At 43.2% G+C, this 20,930-nt stretch overlaps 1 protein-coding gene across 1 annotated transcript in view; it reads right to left on the bottom strand.

Moving 5' to 3' along the window:
- COLEC12 (collectin subfamily member 12) overlaps nucleotides 1-4,027 on the bottom strand; it is a 183,490-nt gene extending 179,463 nt beyond the window's left edge. The window contains exon 1 of the mRNA XM_040354040.1: nucleotides 3,617-4,027. Coding sequence (XP_040209974.1) covers nucleotides 3,617-3,623 — 7 coding nt within the window. The 5' untranslated portion in view covers nucleotides 3,624-4,027. The remainder of the gene's footprint in view (nucleotides 1-3,616) is intronic.
- Nucleotides 4,028-20,930: the final 16,903 nt, after the last annotated feature.

Below are 20,930 nucleotides of genomic sequence, written 5' to 3'. Positions count from 1 at the left end.
CCTCCTATACTATCTGAGCTGGCAGGGGGGGGTTATGTAGCTGTGCTTTGTTGTCAAACGGTGCCTTATGCATTAGGACTCCGCGCTGTGCTATGTGAGCGCAAAAGGCTTGCGTGTGACCTGCTTCTCCTTTAGATTGTAAGCTCTCATGGACAGGGCCCTCCTTACCCTCATTGTATGTTAACTATACTGATTTCATAAAGCTCTGCGCAAACTGTAGGTGCTGTAAACCTGTATTATGTATTTTCATTTGCGCAGTGCTTTATTGAAAATGTTCTCAACACTCTATGGGCCAGATCCACAAAGCAGTTACGCTGGCGTATCTATTGATACGCCACGTAACTTCTAGGTTGCTCCGGCGTATCTTTGTTTTGTATCCACAAAACAAGATACGCCTAAAGCTGGGCTAGAACCGACTGGCGTACGTCTTAGTACACCGTCGGATCTAAGGTGCATATTTACGCTGGCCGCTAGGTGGCGCTTCCGTCGATTTCCGCGTTGAGTATGCAAACTAGCTAGATACGCCAATCCACAAACGTACGTCCGGCCGGCGCATTTTTCTACGTCGTTTCCGTAAGGCTTTTTTCGGCGTAACGTTACCCCTGCTATATGAGGCGTACACAATGTTAAGTATGGACGTCGGGCCAGCCTCAAATTTTACATCATTCAGGTTGTTTGCGTAAAACGTTTGCGAATAGGGCATTGCGTAGAATTACGTTCACGTCTAAAGCATTGGCTTGTTGCGGGTTAATTTGGAGCATGCGCACTGGGATACCCCCACGGACGGCGCATGCGCCGTTAAAAAAAACGTCATTTACGTGAGGTCAACACGTATTAACATAAAACACGCCCACAACTTAGTGATTTAAATTGTGCGCCCTTACGCCAACACATTTACACTACGCCGCCGTAACTTACGGCGCAAATTCTTTGTGGATACGGGAAATACGCTGTAAGTTACGGCGGCGTAGTGTATCTGAGATACGCTACACCGGACGTAAACATGTGCCGCGCTACGTGGATCTGGCTCTATATATGTATATATCTATATATATCAATATATATATATCTTGTACATTCACATCAGTGCCAATTCTCAAGGAGCTTACAATCTAAGGGTCACAACACAATCTGACTGTATAATCATTGTACGGTCAACTTTAAATTTACCAAAATGATGTAGTGTAAGCAAAGTGGGTAGCACTTCCGGCTAGTAGCACTATGGTCACTAGTTCGAATCCCAACCATGACACTGCCTGCCTGGAGTTTGCATGTTCTCTCTGTGTCTGCATTGATTTCCTCTGGGTACTCCCACACTCCAAAGACAAAAGTTGATTGGTTTCTGTCTAAATTGGCCCTAGTATAAGTATGAATGTGAGATTGGGACCTTAGATTGTAAGCTCCTTGAGGGTAGGGATTGAAGTAAATGTACAACATACACTATATTACCAAAAGTATTGGAACACCTGCCTTTACACAAGCATAAACTTCAATGGTGTCTCAGTCTTAATCCGTAGGGTTCAATATTAATTTGGCCCACCCTTTGCAACATCAACTCTTCTGGGAAGGCTGTCCACAAGGTTTAGGAGTGTGTCTATGGGAATGTTGGACCATTCTACCAGAGGCGCATCTGTGAGGTCAGACATTGATGTTGGACGAGATGGGCTGGCTCGCAGTCTCCACTCAAAATTATCCCAAAGGTGTTCTATCGGGTTGAGGCCAGTCACGTTCCTTCACCCCAAACTCACTCATCCATGTCTTTATGGACCTTGCTTTGTGCACTGGTCCAAATCATTTGGTGGAGGGGGGGTTATGGTGTGGGGTTGTTTTTTAGGGGTTGGGTTTGGCCCCTTAGTTCCAGTGAAGGGACCTCTTCAGGTGTCAGCTTACCAAGAAATTTTGGACAATTTCATGCTCCCAGCTTTGTGGGAACAGTTTGAGGATGGCCCCTTCTTGTTCCAACACGAATGCGCACCAGTGCACAAGCAGGGTCCATAAAGACATAGATGAGCGAGTTTGGGGTGGAGGAACTTGACTGTCCAGCACGGAGTCCTGACCTCAAACTGATAGAACACCTTTGGGAGAGTGTGAGCCAGGCCTTCTTGTCCAACATCAGTGCCTGACCTCACAAATGTGTTTCTGGAAAAATAGTAGAACATTCCCATAGACACACTCCTAAACATTTTAGACAGCCTTCCCAGAAGTGTTGAAGCTGTTATAGCTGCAAAGGTTGTGCCAACTCAATATTGAACACTACGGACTAAGACAGTGATGCCATTAAAATTCATGTGTAAAGGCAGCCGTCCCAATACTTTTGGTAATATAGTGTATATATGTAAAGTGCTACGTAAATTGACGGTGCTATATAAGTTCCTGTAATAAATAAGTAAACGAGAGCCTACCAAAACTATTCAATCTGGCAGGCCCTTGCATTACATAGTTGTAGTGCTACCTCTGTTGCAGGTTGTAATGCATATGTTGAGCAATAGGTCCCTATTTCTCACGTGCATGACTCAATGAATATTACCGGCATGTCTTTGGATGGAGCACAGAGAGACCATGTAAACTCTGTGGAGGTAGTGTCCTGGTTTAGATTTGAACCAATGACCCCAGTGCTGCAAGGCAGAAGCGCTAACTACTAAACTGCTGTGCATAAAAATAAAAATAATAATACTGCGGCAAGTACATCACAATAATTCCTGTTATATTCCAAGAAATGCAGAGCAAGGCAGGTCAAACGCAAACCACCTTTTTTTTTTAAAATTCAAGAGAAAATATCTGGGAAGATTAAACAAACGTATATAAATGTACATGCATTTACAAGCCTCGTCTAAGTTTTCCCCAAGATGCACAACATGTTCTCTAAACGCAGCTTAAAGCGGGGGTTCACCCAAAAAACAGATTTTTAACATTAGATTGAGGCTAATTGTGGGAAGCACAATCGGGTGTTTTTTTAAATCAATGCAGTACATACCTTTTTAGAGATAGATGTTCTCCGCGGCTTCCGGGTATGGGCTGCGGGACTGGGCATTCCTATTTGATTGACAGGCTTCCGACCGTCGCATACAGCGCGTCACCGAAAGTACCCGAACGTCTGTGCGCAGTGACCGTATAGAGCCGCACCGACGTTCGGCTTCTTTCGGCAACGCATGACGCGCTGTATGCGACGATCGGAAGCCTGTCAATCAAATAGGAACGCCCAGTCCCGAAGATCATACCCGGAAGCCGCGGAGAACATCTATCTCTAAAAAGGTATGTACTGCATTGATTAAAAAAAAAACACCCGATTGTGCTTCCCACAATTAGCCTCAATCTAATGTTAAAAAAAAAAATTCGGGTGAACCCCCGCTTTAACTGAATGCATCTAAACGCAGGTAAACGCACAGTGTGAATGATATAATTTAAAGTCATTACCTGCGTTTACATGCGTTTAGAGACGTCCTTTAAACGCATGTTGGTGGGAACGAGGTCAACACTGAAGTAAATCTGAATCTGCAGACCTGCTCTACATAAGCTCCATAAAAGAATGTATCCTTACTAACATCGCAAGGAATGCATGATAAACTATTTCCAAAGTTATTTTTCCAGAAGAGCAGTCTAGTGTCCATAGACTTACCTTTCATGTTGGCACAGTAGTGGGCAATGCGGGCAGATTGGAGGTGCCTCTATTGAGTAGTCTCTAGCCTGGTGCTCCTCTCAGTTGTTACATGTCCATATTGCAAGTAGTCAGTGACAGCCTAGCTAGGTGATAACCTTATGAAGGGCTCAGCCCTCAGTCTTTTCAGTCCCAACTCCCTGAAAAAAGAAGGAGATAGCTCTAACTAGCAGACTTTGCTGAGTCTAGGAGTTAAACTCCCTCCTACTCTGTCATACGCCAGCTGCTGATGCTGCTCCAAACTTTGCAGACTTGATGCAGGCGCAGGGATGTCACCTACTCCTCTAGAAGCACAACATTTCCAGGGACCCTCAACAAAAGCACAAAGGACCAGCCAGGGAAGAAGATATTCCTGGGACTGCACATTTATTGCAAAACCATGTGCTTTTTGTACATATGTGTCTGAGAGCTCCGCCACTCCCCATCCCCTCCCCTTTGAAGTTTATGGGTGTCACTACAGGAGGCTGAGGGGATGTTTGTCCTGCAAGTGATACAAGGAGGGAGAGGATGGAGTATAACATAGCATTCCACATTGTGTATCCCTAATCTGAGAGGAAGTGGGGTGACTGAGCAGAGCAGCAAGGATAGTGTTACTGTACAGGCAAGAGATGGCGAGCAGAGGAACGCCTGGATCGCATTAGTGCCCAAATGAGAAACACATATTTAACCGCTTCAGGCTTGATATGGTGTTGATGCTATCGCCACATTTATAGCATGTTGTGCAAAGTTTTGCACCTTGAACATGCTATAAAAATAAGCGTCACTGATCTGCCATAATACTTGCTGGAATCCGCCGTAATACTTATTGATACGATTTAAAAGTCATTTAGTAATGAACTGTTGCGTGCCCAGCTGCTACTGATTTTCAATCGTTGTTTGGAGGACAGGATATACAATCCCCAGGTCGGCATAATTTAATTAGAACGAAACACAAAACATTTTTTTGGAACTCATGCTATGTCCATTCAGGCGTACGGGATATTATTCCTGTGGGAAGGTAGATTTCATTTGTCATTAGCTGAAATTTCACGCTACAATGGAAATGCTGCTTATTTTGGAAATATGAGGAAGATTGTCAATACATCTTTTCTGATGTATTTAATATAATAATTTATCTGATACATGTAGGCCCAAAATAGAACAATATGGGGAAGATTTACTAAAATCGGTGCATAGTAACCAATCAGCTTCTAGGTGTTTTCTTTTTTTAACAGAAAGATTTTTATTAACAAATCAGCGTTACAATATATTCCACAATCGACATTCAGGTTTCTGTAATTACAGATATACATTTCCAGGTTGTAACATTTCACAAATCCATAAAGCCTTCTTCCTAATGTAGCGCCTTACTCTTTTTGAGCCAGCGCTATTGTAAATTTAGAGGGAAGTCTGAGAGTTAGTTTACTCAGACATTTGTGATTTTGAGTAAATTTGGCTTCTGTTCCAGCCCTGGCTGTGCTGTGAGTGGACCACTGTTGTTCGCCTGGGGTGTACTTGTTACTCCAGGCCAAGGGTGGCAGCAGGTAGGTCAGGGTGATTTGAGTGTTCTCCCTCGGCAGCCAATCGGTGGGGTTGGTCGTCCCGCTGTGCATGCTGGGGAGGGGTACTTAAGGGACAGACATCACTGGACTGGGGTCGTCGATCCTGAGTCTGTCGTCCCACTACTCCCGTGTGGGGCCCTCCTGGCCGGGGGTGCGTGTTCCTGTGATTCTGGCTCCGGGACCACGTTGGTCCGGGGTTGTGATCTACCGAGTAGGCCCAGTAGGCAGATTGGGTCTACGCATGGGAAGGTGATCCTGTGCTGTCCGTCCTGAGGGAGGAAGCCGCTTGATGAAGGACCTATCTTGGAGAGGACCGAGCACGAGGCTGGTGTCTCAAGAGAGGCCTTGAACTTCATCGAAGGATGCACCGTTTACTGAAAGGCTTGATGGTGATCGCCTGTCAGTCTCAAGTTCTACAAGGAATTACTCTGGAGAGATCCGGGTGCTGAATCCTGTACTGTGAGGATTCTGGACCGAAAAGTGTCTCCATCTATGGGAAGGTCTGTGGCAGAGACTGTACCATTTTTCGTGTGTCCCCCCGGCTGCTAGGCTAGTGAGAGAAACCTATCCGGGTGCGCAATACCCACTCTGGCTAGAGTGGCGACGAAAACTGTGTCACTGGAAGCAGGAGTGTTTCCGAATTGCAACTACGCACCTGAACCTATCTACCTGTTACCCTTCCACCTCTTCATTCACTTCTTTTATCTTCCTGTCAAGTTCAGCAAATAAATCTTGGAAAAAGAAGTGCAAAGTGTGGACATTGAACTTTCCCAGCTCTCATCTAATACCCTGGACGACGAGGAGATAGAGGTAACATGCCGCCTGAAAATATCCAGCAGCTCCTTTGGGGGTAATGCTACACTAAGGCCCCGTACACATGAGGGGATCTCCGCCGGACCGTTTCCAGCGGAGATTCCTCCTCCGGATTTGGATCCGATGGCTTGTACTCACCATCGGATCAAAATCCGCGCGGAATTCATCCCCGGTGACGTGTCGCGCCGGCAGAGAAATCTGTAAATTATACTGTGATATATGTCACACACCGCTGTAAATATATATTAATGTAAATTATTATACTATATGAAAACATGCAAATATATAAATATAGTGCCACACAGTAGGATATAATAAAAAGATAATTCATAAAATTATAGTGCCACAAACGTAAATCATAAAGTGCTATAGTGCATAAAACAATGGGCCAAATCCTCAGCCAGGCGGCGTAACTTAACTTTTTCCATTTAAGTTACACCGCCGCAAATTTCCCAAGTTAGTGCCCGATCCACAAAGCACTTACCTGGGAATTTGCAGCGGTGTAACTTAAATTCCGCCGGCGCAAGGCGTTCCTCTTCTCCAGGGGGCGATTACCATTTAAATGAGGCACGCTCCCGCGCCGGCCGTACTGCGCATGCTCGTGACGTCATTTTCCCGACGTGCATAGTGTGAAATTACGTTACGTCGGGCTTTGTGGATTGCAACGGGACAATAAAGTTGCGTCGGGTAAAAAAAAAGATACGGCGCCCAAAAAAAAATTTGAAATTTAAAAAAAATCGCGTCGCGAGCAAGAAAGGTCTGTTTTTACAAGGTGTAAACAGTTTACACCTTGTAAAAGCAGCCCTAATTTTGCGTTTGCAAAATATAACTTACGGAGAAAAAACGAAGCTGAAAAGCTTCGTGGATCTCCGTAAGTCCTAATTTGCATACCCGAGGCGGCATTTCGACGCAAAATGCCCCCAGCGGCAGATGCGGTACTGCATCCTAAGATCCGACAGTGTAATTCAATTACACATGTCGGATCTTCGTCCTAAATATGGGAAACTGATTCTGTGGATCAGTTCCATAGTTAGGACCAGGGATACGACGGAGTAACAGCAGTTACTCCGTCGTATCTCTTTTGAGGATTTGGCCCAGTGATCTTCTAATTTAAGATGGAAAATCCGTCCAATGTAGTTGATATAAAGTTCTTTTGATATATATTTAGTAACTTCCAAAAAATGTGACAAACAGCTTGCTGCGTTGTTCACACTCAGGTGCTTCTCACCCTCAGGTAATGGCTGCTCACCTCTGAGCGTGTGACCTCACAGGTAAGTTTGGTCAAACACACTTATGAATCACTTTAGGGATTCTAGGCAGGCTGTCTGTTTCAAAGCTGCTTACTGGTGCTGTCTCCTCACATGGAAAATGATAAAAAGAAACTCCATGGCATAATATCGTTTAAAACAGTTTATTGTGCAGGCAAATAAAACCCCAATGCTGGGTACTCACATGGGTTAGGTGCGTTAAGTGCACCACTCGGTATACTGCCTAAAAACGATGGGTAATGGCTGGGATCATACGTTCGTCCTCTATAGCTGAGCTGCCTTTCACACCGTCCTATCCCCTCCGCTACATGTGATGATACAAGGGATTTCGTATCTTCCTCAGGGTAAGGTTTTATTGTCAAAGCTTAATTAAACAAACTGAAGTTAGATGCTGATGGGATTGATTTATTAAAGATGGAGAATGCAAAATCAGGCTCACTTCTGCATAGAAACAATCAGCTTCCAGGTTGTATTGCCAAAGTTTAAAATAAAACTACAATAAAACCTTGGTTTGAGAGTGTTTTGCACATTAATACATTTTGACTTGATATACAAGCAATGTCTTCATATAAAAGTAACGTCATGTTACAACTGAGTATAAAAGAGAAGAGAGGCGCATCCAGAGTCTAATCTCGGGAGGGGCACTGGCAAAAAATTTACAGGCCATTTGTCGGGGCAATGGCTGGTGTTGGCGCTTCAATCATCACTTCACCGTGGTTAATATGGTGGAGATACGTTACGTCGGAAGAAAGATGCGCTCATCTTTCCAAATCCGGCCCTGTGACTATAAGTGATAGGGTACAGGTGGTATTTGCACATAGTTGAAGGAAGAAGCCTGGGTACTCTCAAAGTAGAATGAATATCCAAAGAAAATTAAGTATTCCTCTGGAATTTTTCTTTGTTTTTTTTTCCTGCCTCTAATAGCTCTTACCACTAAACGCTGCTAAAAGCCTATGTGTGCATGGACACATACCTGTAAGATAACATGCAGGCAGAAAAAAAAAAGAAAAACACTAGACGCCCCTAGGAGCAGCTGTAAAACTGTCCAGGAAGCATACAAAAAAGAGGGGCTGATTCAGAGTATATGGCTCCACCTATATTAAGTCTGACTTTTGGGGGCCTTACTACATTACTCCATAATGTATTGCCATAAACGACCCTGGCTGCTACTAACACAAGAAGCAAAACAGCTGAAAACAACTCATCCCTTTACTCCACTAAATGCATCCAACTTTTCTTAAGTAAAATTTCTTTATTAGGCCTCATTCATATGGCCGCTGTGACCCATGCAGCGTGAATTAGGCCTTTTTGTAGGCGTTTTGAGTCTCCTGGAGCTGCGTGCAGCCGACTCGTGTTAGTGATCGAAGAAGCAGCCAGGTTGACAGGTGTGCAGGGCTGATGCATGAAGAACCAGGACCATAACCAGTCGCCTCCTTCATGCTGGATGGGCCTCTGCGTGCATGTGAATGAGGTCCATATCTAAACAGATTCTATAATTGTTCATTATTATTTTATGTTTAAAAATATGTTTTCATTCGAGCACAGTATTCTCCTGTCAGGCTTTTTATATATTGTGTGGTGAATCAATGAGAAGAAACACATGATAAATAAAAAAAAGACTTGTTAAAGCTTTAGGATTTTAATTGAATCAGGAAAAACCATTAAAGAAAGGTTATAGTAAAAACACATCTGTTTTACTATTATAGGAGAACAGTATTTAATTCTAAAGGTTTTAATTTGTTGCAAAAGAAACACACAGTATACATGGCAAGGCTCAATGAAAAAATGATGCTGGAAAAGTACTGTGTCTTACTTATCCTAGCGCTAAAGATTCTTTATAAATGTAGGTTGTGATACTTTTTTGTGTATGTCAGTGTCAAGGACAAGGCTTCATATAATATTGAGATTGCCACTGTATACCCCAATGTTTGTGTTCTGCACTGTGAGTGTATAGTATGTTGCACAGAGGAGTGTGTTCCAGTCATAATAATGTGAATGAACCATTGAAAACTGACAGCCTAGTTCAGAGCCGCTCTATTAACAATCCGTTGTTAGTGCAGCAAGCTCCCCTGCTGTTCTTTTGTGTTCTGGCAGGGGGTGGCAATCCCGTCAGAACACTTCGGTCAGCACCATTGGCTGAGAGCGATGATCGGGACTTGGTCAGCTGGTGCTTTTCCAGCATGCTCATCCGAAAGCAGCTGGCGGATGGCCAGCTTCTATCGGACTGATTGCCATACACACGGACCAAATGTTGGCTGGTTTTTATTGAACAGGTTCATGTCGCCTGACATTAGGCCCATGGGTACTAGACTTTGCACATACCTCTTTTTACAAAGGCAATATACTCTCCCTGATCAAACATGAAATCTGCTAATGTCCTGGTACCATACTTGATTTGGCCATATCTACAGGGTGGCCCATTTATATGGATACACCTTAATAAAATGGGAATGGTTGGTGATATTAACTTCCTGTTTGTGGCACATTAGTATATGTGAGGGGGGAAACTTTTCAAGATGGGTGGTGACCATGGTGGCCATTTTGAAGTCGGTCATTTTGAATCCAACTTTTGTTTTTTCAATAGGAAGAGGGTCATGTGACACATCAAACTTATTGGGAATTTCACAAGAAAAACAATGGTGTGCCTGGTTTTACCTAAATGTATTTTTTCATGAGTTATTTACAAGTTTCTGACCACTTATAAAATGTGTTCAATGCGCTCTCCAGTGACATGCGGCGAGTGCTAGGCTGTGGGCTCTTGCTGAATGAAGCTAGGACAGCCACTGATGTTTCTTCATTAGTGACAGATGTCATGCGTCCATATTTTGGCAAATCCAACACTGAACCAGTTTGACAAAACTTAGCAAGCAGTTTGCTAACTGTAGCATGGGAGAGGGGTGGTCTCGTAGGCTGTCTTGCATTGAAATCTGCTGCAATGACCCGGTTACTGCGTTCACCAGACATCAACACAATTTCTATCCACTCCGCATGTGTTAACCTCGGCGACATGTCAATGGCTGTAAACAAAGAGAAACTTGTAAATAACTCATGAAAGAATAAAGTTACATTAAAACCAAGCACACCATTGTTTTTCTTGTGAAATTCCCAACCCCTTTAACTTTGAATCCATTTCAGTCTCTTTGCAAATCTTCAACATATCCCCCTTTTACTAATCTTCCTATTGTATTCATGTATTTTAGTTAACTCCTACCATTAAATCCCAACAAACTGTACTTGGGAATCTGAGAATCGGAATTTAATAAATTCCTTCCACCTGAAGACTGGGATGAAATATGTCTCACTCTTTCCAAGAGCTCCTGGAACGTTCAAGCTTTACAAAATCTATACGTTTTTACCCTAGTGGTAATTTTCCCTGGTATGTATAAAGATTCCTATAAGTTTTTAACCCAATGGTATTTTACCCTGGTATATGTAGCAAGAATTATTCTTACAATGTGTACTTATCTTTCAACCTATTTTCAAGGATGTCCTAATGAAGGAACCATGGAGCACATCTTGTAGACTTGCCTATGGGTCAGAGTAAACATCATGATTAACACTATTTTATTGATCCATCTCCGTAAAGATTCTTGGGAAGTGCTACTCCATAAACCAATCGAAAATGTTTCTCATATCTTAAATCTTCATAACCACTAAACAAATGAAAGCACATGTCTGAAAATCCTCTACCACTTTTCTGTAGTTAAATGCTATATGCAGGTAAGTCTTATAAACAAGAAGTTGACTGCAATACCCCCAAAAATTTTCAATATTCCGCTATCACCACAAATCACCTGATTGCTTCAACTGTAATGCCACTTCCCTAACCCACTATCCTTGGGGACTCACCCCTCTTATCCACCTACCTCTTTCTCCCATTCCTCTAGTGTCGCCCCCCCCCCCCTTCCCATGTCCTTTCTACTTTTTTTCCTGCTTTTTCTTAATCTTGGTTTTCGCCCTCTTTTTCTTCTTCCATTTTTCTTCTCTTATTCCACTTCTTTTCCTTTCTTCTCTCTATTTCATTATTTTTCCTGTACCCATTGCTCTGTTACCTATGTATGGCAGCGGCGGTAGGTGGTCTTTGGCAATCTGAGGCTAAGGTAGACAGAGAGCAGGCAGAGATGACTACCAGCCTTGTGTCCTTCAGATCAGGCTCCTCCCACTTTAAATGCGCAAAGCAGTGGCAGGAAAACACAAAATAAAGCGTGGTAGGCGGGACTCCAGAATATGGGCACTATGAGTCACTTCCTTTTTCCAGCCTAGTACTACCTGCACAGCGCAGACCACTCAACCACTCACTTTGCTGTCTGTTGCTGAGCAGCACGGGTGGGTTTGGACCCCCCTTCCCTTATCTACGCCTCTGGCTGTAAAACAGTGCTGTATACTGTATGTAGCACTGACAGATTCTGCATCAATTTGAGAAGTAATAGTTTGTTTGGAGTAGCATAGTATTCCTGGTGTTAGGCTTTAAGTTGCAGCATACAAAGGGCTATGGACTCTCTCAAGGTGGAAGCGCTTTTAAATGGGGGTGATTTACATGTTCCTCTATACGTAGAAGTACGGTAATGTATTTTTTTCTGGCATCTGAATGGAGCAGTTGGGCAACAAAGGAGTACATTCTGCTGTGGGGGGTAGGTTAAAGCAAACCTGATTACTTTGCCCCACAAGGGTAGACTGACCTTTTATCAAGCCACAAGGCCATAAGGTGCAAATTATCTTTTCTGTTATTTTTGTCAGTCCTTCTCTTGTATGAGAGAAAATACTTAGTAACTGAGAATGTGATAACATTATTGACCCTTTTGTTAGCTATTGTAATAATTCAGAACATTGTGTTTCTTACTGCATTCACAATACGCCGATTAACTCATGATCAGATTTTCTTAGTACAAAAAAAAATGTTCCTCCCTTTAACTCGGAATTGGTCACGTGCTCAACTTTCTATAGCCAACACATTGGGTGTAACCAAGAATAGTAATTGTGACCAACTACCTCATCAACAACATCTGGCCTTGTAAATAGATTACAAAGATTTGGAAAGCATTGCTACAAGAATCCCAAGAATGAGGATACCTCAATATCCAAAAAATGTTAGACAGACAGACCACAGTAGGAGAGCTGCCAGATCGTCACAGGAAATGTTACCATGCAAGGCCTGTTTATTCGGCCGCAGGATAGGATTTGGTACAATTGTCCTTAAGATAGAAAAGGAGTGTAGTACAGGGCACTTAAAGTGTAACTCTAGTCATAATGTTTTGTTCTTGTCTTATTTAGAGTGGGGAAGGCTTTTTTTTAAGCATTTGATTAAAGCCAGAGGCACTAATTGACTTCAAAAAGGGTGGGCTCAGGGTCCCAAGCCCAACCAGTTGTGTGACGCCTCCCAGCCGGGAGTCTTAGGACGGGTCTCAGGACCTGCCCCCTGTTCGGCCAGGAGGTGAAGCATCGGCCCCAATAGTAGCCTACCCCGGATTCAGCAGTGCACCGCCACCTCGTCTTACTCCATGCACCTCTACCGCAGTATAAGGTAAGGCCACTGATCGCGTGGGGAGGGGGTGGCTATAGTGTGAGAGGATCGCTGCTGTGATCGAATGATCGAGAGCCCCCCGGGGGGTGAATTTATTTTGAGAGGATCGCCGTTGTAAGCAATCGATTCATCAATTGTGAGCCATGGGGGAGGAGAGTTCCAGTGCAAGTGAGGGGGCCAGGTCCGTTTGCCACACCCCATCACCAGCCGTCACTGGAATATGCAAATACTGAATGTTCATAGCCTGTTCACAAGAGCAAATTAAAGTTGTCCATAAAGTTGAACATTAATCTTATCTTCAGTCTTGCAAAGTTGTAGAGGCTCCTCTCTTGGACTAAAATAGTTTAGCTTAATATCACTGCACACTGTAAGCCTCTCACTGTGTGTATTACAAGGCACAGCATGTTACATAGAGTCCAGCTAATTTTCTGGCTTTAGGACTTTAGCAACATCTAGCCCTTTCCTCCTCAGGGTTACTGTCCATGGTATACCACTATAATTAAATGAAATGATGTACTTCCAATTATAGGCTCAGCGTCACATGTGGGCAATACTTAGGGCAGTCTGTATGCAAATGCAGGCTGCCTAGATTTCCCAAGATGGACATCCATCAAGGCATTTTGATATTTGCATAACACCTCCTAAGAGCTAGTCTACTACTTGCATTAGGGCTGAGGGCTTTTGAGAGGAGTATTGAGCCATTGTACTATGATGTTTTCAGTAAGCCATCTATGTACAGCAGCCTGGATGCTCCTTCTATGTATGTTATGTTTTGTTTACATGCTGCCATCTAGTGACCTTTTGTGGTAATGCTCAGATTTTCTGTATTTCTTTTGTCTGATCTATGACACTTTCTTTCTGTGTAATGCTCCACCCTACAGGCCACATGTAACATGGGCACATGTATTCTGCATTGTAAGCTACAGACAGTATCATCTTTTGACCGCACAATACTACAACCTGTTCATCTGCTATAACCTGTCATCTAAAGTATTCTGATGTATTCTGATGTTTTGGTTTAAAGCAACTTCTGTGAATAGAATTGGTATTGGTGAGTTCAAGCTATCTGATAAGGATTGTCCTCAGTGATTATATCTGCTTATGCAGGTCAGGCATAGAGGTCTCACAAGAGATAAGTCGCTTCACAACAATCGGAGTAAAAATATCTGGTGATTGCCGACAATTGCCCGTGTAAAGAAGGTCCAAGGCACAGGTGCCAAACTGGCAGCCTTCTAGCTGTTGCAGAGCTACAAGATGCATGAGGCATTGCAAGGCTGACAGTTAAAAGCATGACTCCCACAGGCAGATGTATGATGGGACTTGTAATTATAGAACAGCTGGATGGCCGCAAGTTTGATCCCATGGCCTAAGGTATGTAGAGTGTTTTGGGTGAGTGAAAACAACTTGCATGGAAGCAGATGCATGCAGATGGTGTATTTGGTGCAATTTAAAATAGGATTGCGGTGCTACCACTTAGCTACCATTGCCATGCCTGGATTTGCAACTATTCCTGCTCTATTATTTGAATAGCTATTCACAATTATTATCAAGGGAGATACAAGCTCAGTTTCATTACAGATCCCAGTACCCATATGTCTTTCTCTTAATTCCTGTATTTCAGAATTTTGAAAAGCTGCTGACCTGCTCCACTGACATTTGACTCATTCGTCTTCTCCATGTGGAGCACTCTGCTGCAAAAATAACACATTATGTGTGGATTTGACATAACAACATGCACATGATTTACACTTAAGAAACATGAGTTACGCCTGACAGCTGATTTATTACTGTGGTGTCTCCAAAGTTCATTACACAACTATTTAATTTGTCTCCGTTACCATGTTTAACAGGCTATTAGCTAAAAGGTTTAATATGTTTTATGTAACAAATAGAGGGTTAGATTAGCAATGAAAGGTACCATAGGATTACCTGGTGGGCCCCAAAGGTACAATAGATCATGCAGCTGTGATGAGTCCTACCAATATGGTTCGTCTCATTTCCTTCTTCTATTCTCCGTCCCATAGGATAGTGCAGTTCCTAAACACTTTCTAAATATGCATTAGTTAGTCCTATTTAACTATCTCTAATGTCTAAACAGATCAATTCAATTGGATACACGATTTCTTTTATTGACAGGCAAAACATGATTTCTGAGTGTTTTTAATTTAATAGAATTTTTGATCCAAAAATCAAGATAAAACTTTCTTGCATTTCCTCTTTAATTACGTACAATTAATGTTCGATTAGATGTAATGGTCCTGCAATAAGTCTGTCTCACCTTATTGCTGTGTCGATTTGAGGCTGACAAAACAAGTAAAAAAATGTATTTTCAATGTCCCTTGATCCTAAATTTTATAGGCAAGAAGTTATGTTATACAGTGGAACCTCGGATTACAAGCATAATCCGTTCCAGGAGAATGCTTGAAAGCCAAAGTACTCGCATATCAAAGCGAGTTTCCCCATTGAAGTCAATGGAAACGAAAATAATTTGTTCCGCATTGATTTCAATGGCATGCAATACCGCATGCGGCCAGAGGTGGGGGGCATCGGAGAGCCTCGGGAACAGCCGGAAAGGCCCAAGGGCAGCTTGACTGACCTCGGCAAACCTCGGAAAGGCTCGGGAATGGAGTATTTCCGAGTCTTTCCAAGCATTTGTACTGTGCTGCTCATTGTTGTTTTTGCTGGAGGCTTTTTTGTGTGGAAGCAAAACCCTGCCTCTTCCAAATTGGCCGCATCAACACAGAGACATAGGGGGTTACTTATGAAAGGCAAATCCACTGTGCACTACAAGTGCAAACTACAAGTGCAAAGTGCACTTGAAATTGCACTGAAAGTGCACTTGGAAGTGCAGTCGCTGTAAATCTAGGGGGTAGTTCTGAAATGAGGGGAAGCTCTGCTGATTTTATCATCCAATCATGTGCAAGCTAAAATTCAGTTTTTTATTTTCCTTCCATGTCCCCCTCGGATCTGCACTTCCAAGTGCACTTTGAGTGCCTTTCGTAAATAACCCCTGTTGTGTAATACAAGATATGCTAAGTCAGCAATGTGAAACCACAGACAATACTGCTAAATTGTCATTTTTCTTCTACTTGCCTTTTTTGGGGCACAGCTTCTAGAGTTTAAGCTGAAGTTTAGGAAAATATAAAAGTCACAAATTATTGCAGCACTGTAATCATGCATACATCATAACAAGTATCTTTTACATGCAAGAAGTGTAAGTACCTGTATTTAAGCTGTTATCAGCCTCTTGCAGTTCCTGTACAGCAGGGCTGGAGTGTGAGAAGAAGCAGCAAAACAAAGAGTCAATCAGTTGTGCTGACAAGAAGTGTCCCTTTGAACGACTGTAGAGAGAAAGGGCTGCAGATAAACAGGTATAACTTATGTAGGAGACCTTGTTTCATCTCACAGTCACTTCATTAGGTATATGTATGGGTTTACAACCACTTTAAAGTATACGTTACCCAAATATTTCACTGGGTAGAGTCACACGCCAGGGTGTCCCCTTTCCCTCTGCTATTTGCACCTGCAATGGGAATCCAAGAAAACTCCAATGGCCACTCTCAGTTATGTACATAGAAGACGATATGCTATTTCTCTCCCAGCCTTTGATTTCATTATCAAAGTTGCTACTTTGATGGGGTTATCAGTTAGCATTTCTAAATCCTCGGCTAGGCCTCCCTCCCTCCCTTCTTCCGAGTGTACGACTCTCAGAACTTCCTTTCCATTCCTGTGGTCTGGTGATGGTGTCCTATCTAAGCATCAACACGAATCCTAGATGAACCCTCTGCACACTGCTATACAGCCTTTCCAGCAAACTATGCAATGAAAAACAGGGATTTTTAGTTCACACATATTGCAATACATGTTTAAGCTGGCCAACTGCGTCAAAGTAATATCTAATACGGCCAGTCCTGCACTGCAAATACTACAGTGCTACGGTGTATAGCCGTGTGCAAAGGGTCAATGCAGAATTTGCAGTGTTAACATGTGGTCACACCTCTTTAGCACATGGTAGTTTAAATACATGTACAAGCTATTGGGATTTAACCACTTAAGGACCGCCTCCTGCACATATAAGTCGGCAGAATGGCACGACTGGGCACATCAACGTATATGTACGTTGATCTTTAAGCCCAGCCGTGGGTCGCGGGTGCGCGCCCGCAGGCGCGCTCCCGCGACCCGGTCCGAAGCTCCGTGACCAGTCCTGCGATCGGTCCCCGGAGCTGAAGAACGGGGAGAGCCGTGTGTAAACACGGCTTCCCCGTTCTTCACTGTGGCGGTGTCATCGATCGTGTGATCTCTTTTATAGGGATCCACAATCGATGACGTCACACCTACAGCCACACCCCCCTACAGTTGTAAACACACATTAGATGACACATAACCCCTTCAGCGCCCCCTGTGGTTAACTCCCAAACTGCAACTGTCATTTCCACAGTAAACAATGCATTTTAAATGCATTTTTTGCTGTGAAAATGACAATGGTCCCAAAAATGTGTCAAAATTGTCCGAAGTGTCCGCCATAATGTCGCAGTCACGAAAAAAATCGCTGATCGCCGCCATTAGTAGTAAAAAAAATTTTTTTTATAAAAATGCAATAAAATTATCCCCTATTTTGTAAACGCTATACATTTTGCGCAAACCAACCGATAAACGCTTATTGAGATTTTTTAAACCAAAAATAGGTAGAAGAATACGTATCAGCCTAAACTGAGGAAAAAAACGTTTTTTTATATATTTTTGGGGGATATTTATTATAGCAAAAAGTAAAATTATTGCATTTTTTTTCAAAATTGTCGCTCTATTTTTGTTTATAGCGCAAAAAATAAAACCCGCAGAGGTGATCATATACTACCAAAAGAAAGCTCTATTTGTGGGGAAAAAAGGACTCCAATTTTGTTTGGGAGCCACGTCGCACGACCGCGCAATTGTCTGTTAAAGCGACGCAGTCCCGAATCGCAAAACCTGGCCTGGTCCTTTAGCTGCATTTTGGTCCGGGTCTTAAGTGGTTAAAGAGGAGGTCCGGGGGAAAAAAATATAAAAGCCAGCAGCTACACATACTGCAGCTGCTGGCTTTTAATAAATGGACACTTACCTGTCTTGGAGTCCAGTGATGTCGGCAGTAGGGTTACCGGCGTGAAGCTGAAAGGCTACACTGCCGCCATCATTGCGGGTAAGGGAACCCGGCAGTGTAGCCCTCCGGCTTCACGCCAGGAACCCTACTGCTCATGCGCGAGGCCCCGCTCCTCTCTCCTTTTAGCTCGGCGGCCAGGGGAGGAGGAGGAAGGAGCCCCGCGGTGACGTCACTGCCGCGTCACGGCCACGGCCGGACTCCCGGAAGTGGGAAAGGATACCTGTCAAAGACAGGTATCCTGTCCCCCCCCCCTCCGGCACAACAATTGGCACCTTTCGGGGGGAGGGGGGACAGGATACCTGTCTTTGACAGGTATCCTTTCCCACTTCCGGGAGTCCGGCCGATGAATCCGATGAGCGAAATTTCCACTTTAGGGTGGATCTCCGCTTTAAGTACAGGTATATCTTGTCTTTATCATAATGCAGGTCAGTGACCAGAACCATTTTTAGAGCTGGTTCTGGCTACAAAACCAGGAATTTCTTTAAACAGTCCGATAGAAACGGTTTTATACCCCTAGACAGCTGCAAACACAAATCTTGGTTGTGCAATATCCCCAGGGGCCAGTTTATTCGCCTGCGGCGTAAATGTACCCTGGGGTCAGATTTTTTTGCACAATCAGACATCCTTGCGCAACGTTTCCTGCAAAAGGGATATAATAAGGATGAGATTGCTAGCGAAATCAAAAAGGTTGGGGATATGGATCGTGCACCTTTGGTAGCCGGTCGGTGTCCTAGGTCACCACCAAAAACAGACAGTACTCAACTTCGGATCATTCTAGATTACAATGTTCAACATAAAAAATTTGAAAAAATTATTATGAAACATTGGAATATCTTACAGAAGGATCAGGTGTTGGGTACTATCATACCACCACGCCCCAGGTTTATCTACCGTAGGGCACCTACACTGAGGGATGTCATAGCTCCGAGTGTCGTTGACCCCCCTGTGGTAAAAGTCGGGGGGATTTTCCCACTCCTAACTGGTTTCTATGAATGTGGGAGGTGTCCACCATGCAAGAAATGCAGACAAACCGTTAAAAAACTGAAGGAATTTGTAGCTAATACCACAGGGAACACTTATCCTATCAAAAGCCTCATCACTTGTAACACTGTAGGGGTTGTGTATGTTCTCCAGTGTGACTGCGGAATACAGTACATCGGGAGGACATCTAGACCTCTCCATGTGCGCATTGGAGAGCATGTTACCAACATTATTAAAGGACTAAGGACCCATAATGTATCTAAACACTTCCGATATTTTCATAATAAAGATCCAAGGTGCTTGAAGTTTTGGGGTCTAGTGAGGGGCCAGCCACACTGGAGAGGGGGGAACTTCATCCGCCAACTCAGCCAGCGTGAGTCATTTTGGATCCATGAGAGCCAAGTTTTGGTGCTGAGGGGGTTGAACGTTGAGTTTGATCTCAACTGCTTCATCTCCAATAAATGATTATATATGGTCTTTTATATTTTATTATTATGTATTTCTTCTGTTTGATTCAATGCTCTTTTTGCCATTTTCTTATGATCTCTTCTCAGTGTGTTAAAATGTGATGCATTATACATATGAACTTTTAGATTATTGTTTTATAGTTGTCATATACATCTACTGTATGATGTATTAGTGTACATAGGAAAGGCCGCAGGTGTATGTTTATGCTTTTTAATATAATGGCCATGTATACTCCTAATTGGGGGTGTATTTTATACTGTTAAAAGTCGGCGCGGTGTATCCATGGGTGTTGTCACCTTATGGCTGGTGTGCCGAGTTTCCATGGGTGTTGTCACTCTATGGCTGGTGTGCCGAGTCTCCTCTCACTTAGGCTTCCTGTTATGGGCGAGTTTCCTCTCACTCAGGCTTCCTGTCATGGCCTGTGCAAATGTTTGGGACTCTCACCATGGTTACCGCGTCTGTATATCTAGAAGTCGGGTGACGCCTTGGCCCCACCCACCGCTGACGAAGTCCAATTGGACGTAACGTGCGTATGGGGGAGGAGCTTTGTGACGTCACCCGCGTCCTTTCCATTGCTGTTTGCAGCTGTACACCACGGCTACATGCCATGCTTTTTTATGATTTTAATCTCATTCGCTATACCAGACGGTAGTCCTCCAGTGGATTTCCATGTGCCTATTATCCAGTCCAGAATTTTTGCTGTATAGTGAACTTTTTTACCCTTGGAATAAAATACAAACAGTCTACACTGAGATCGTGTTTTCTGTTGTTTCTTTTATATCTGATCGGATTACCTACCATGCTGCTGGATCCAATTGGAAGGAAAATGATAAATGTTTTTTAAAATATTTTACAAATAAATATCTGAAAATTATGGCCTGCATTTGTATTCAGCCCCCTTTACTCTGATACTGCCAACTAAAATCTATTGGAACCAATTGCCTTCACCCAATTAGTAACTAGAATCCACCTCACCTATGTGTCCTTTAATCTCAGCATAAATAAAGCCCTCAGAGGTTTGTTAGAGAACCTTAGTAAATAAACAGCATCCTGAAAGCCAAGGAGCCCATTAGACAGATCAGGGATAGTTGTGGAGAGTTTAAAGTAGGGTTAGGTTATAAAAAATATCCTAAACTTTGAACATCTCACGGAGTCTCACTGTTCAATCTATCATCTGAAAATGGAAAGAGTATGGCACAACTGCAAACCTACCAAGACATGGCCGTCCACCTAAACTGACAGGCCAGGCAAGGAGAGCATTATGCCGCATACACACCATCACTTTATGTGATGAAAAAAAAACGATATTTTCTGTGAAGTAAAAAACAATGTTTTTAAAACTTCAATTTTCAAAGACGAAGTTGCCTACACACCATCGTTTTTTCACAATGCTCTAGCAAAGCGAGGTTACGTTCACCACGTTTTTCCATTGAAGCTCGCTTCATAACTAGCTTCTGGGCATGCGCGGGTGTAAAAACGTTGTTTTAAACGTCGTTTTTTGCTACACACGGTCAATTTCTGTGAAGTAAAAAACTACGTTTTGAAAAAC

Source organism: Rana temporaria, chromosome 5 (genome assembly GCF_905171775.1).
Source record: "Rana temporaria chromosome 5, aRanTem1.1, whole genome shotgun sequence".
NCBI lineage: Eukaryota > Metazoa > Chordata > Amphibia > Anura > Ranidae > Rana > Rana temporaria.
The sequence above is the reverse complement of the archived record's forward strand: the minus strand, read 5'-3'. Positions and strand labels throughout refer to the sequence as shown.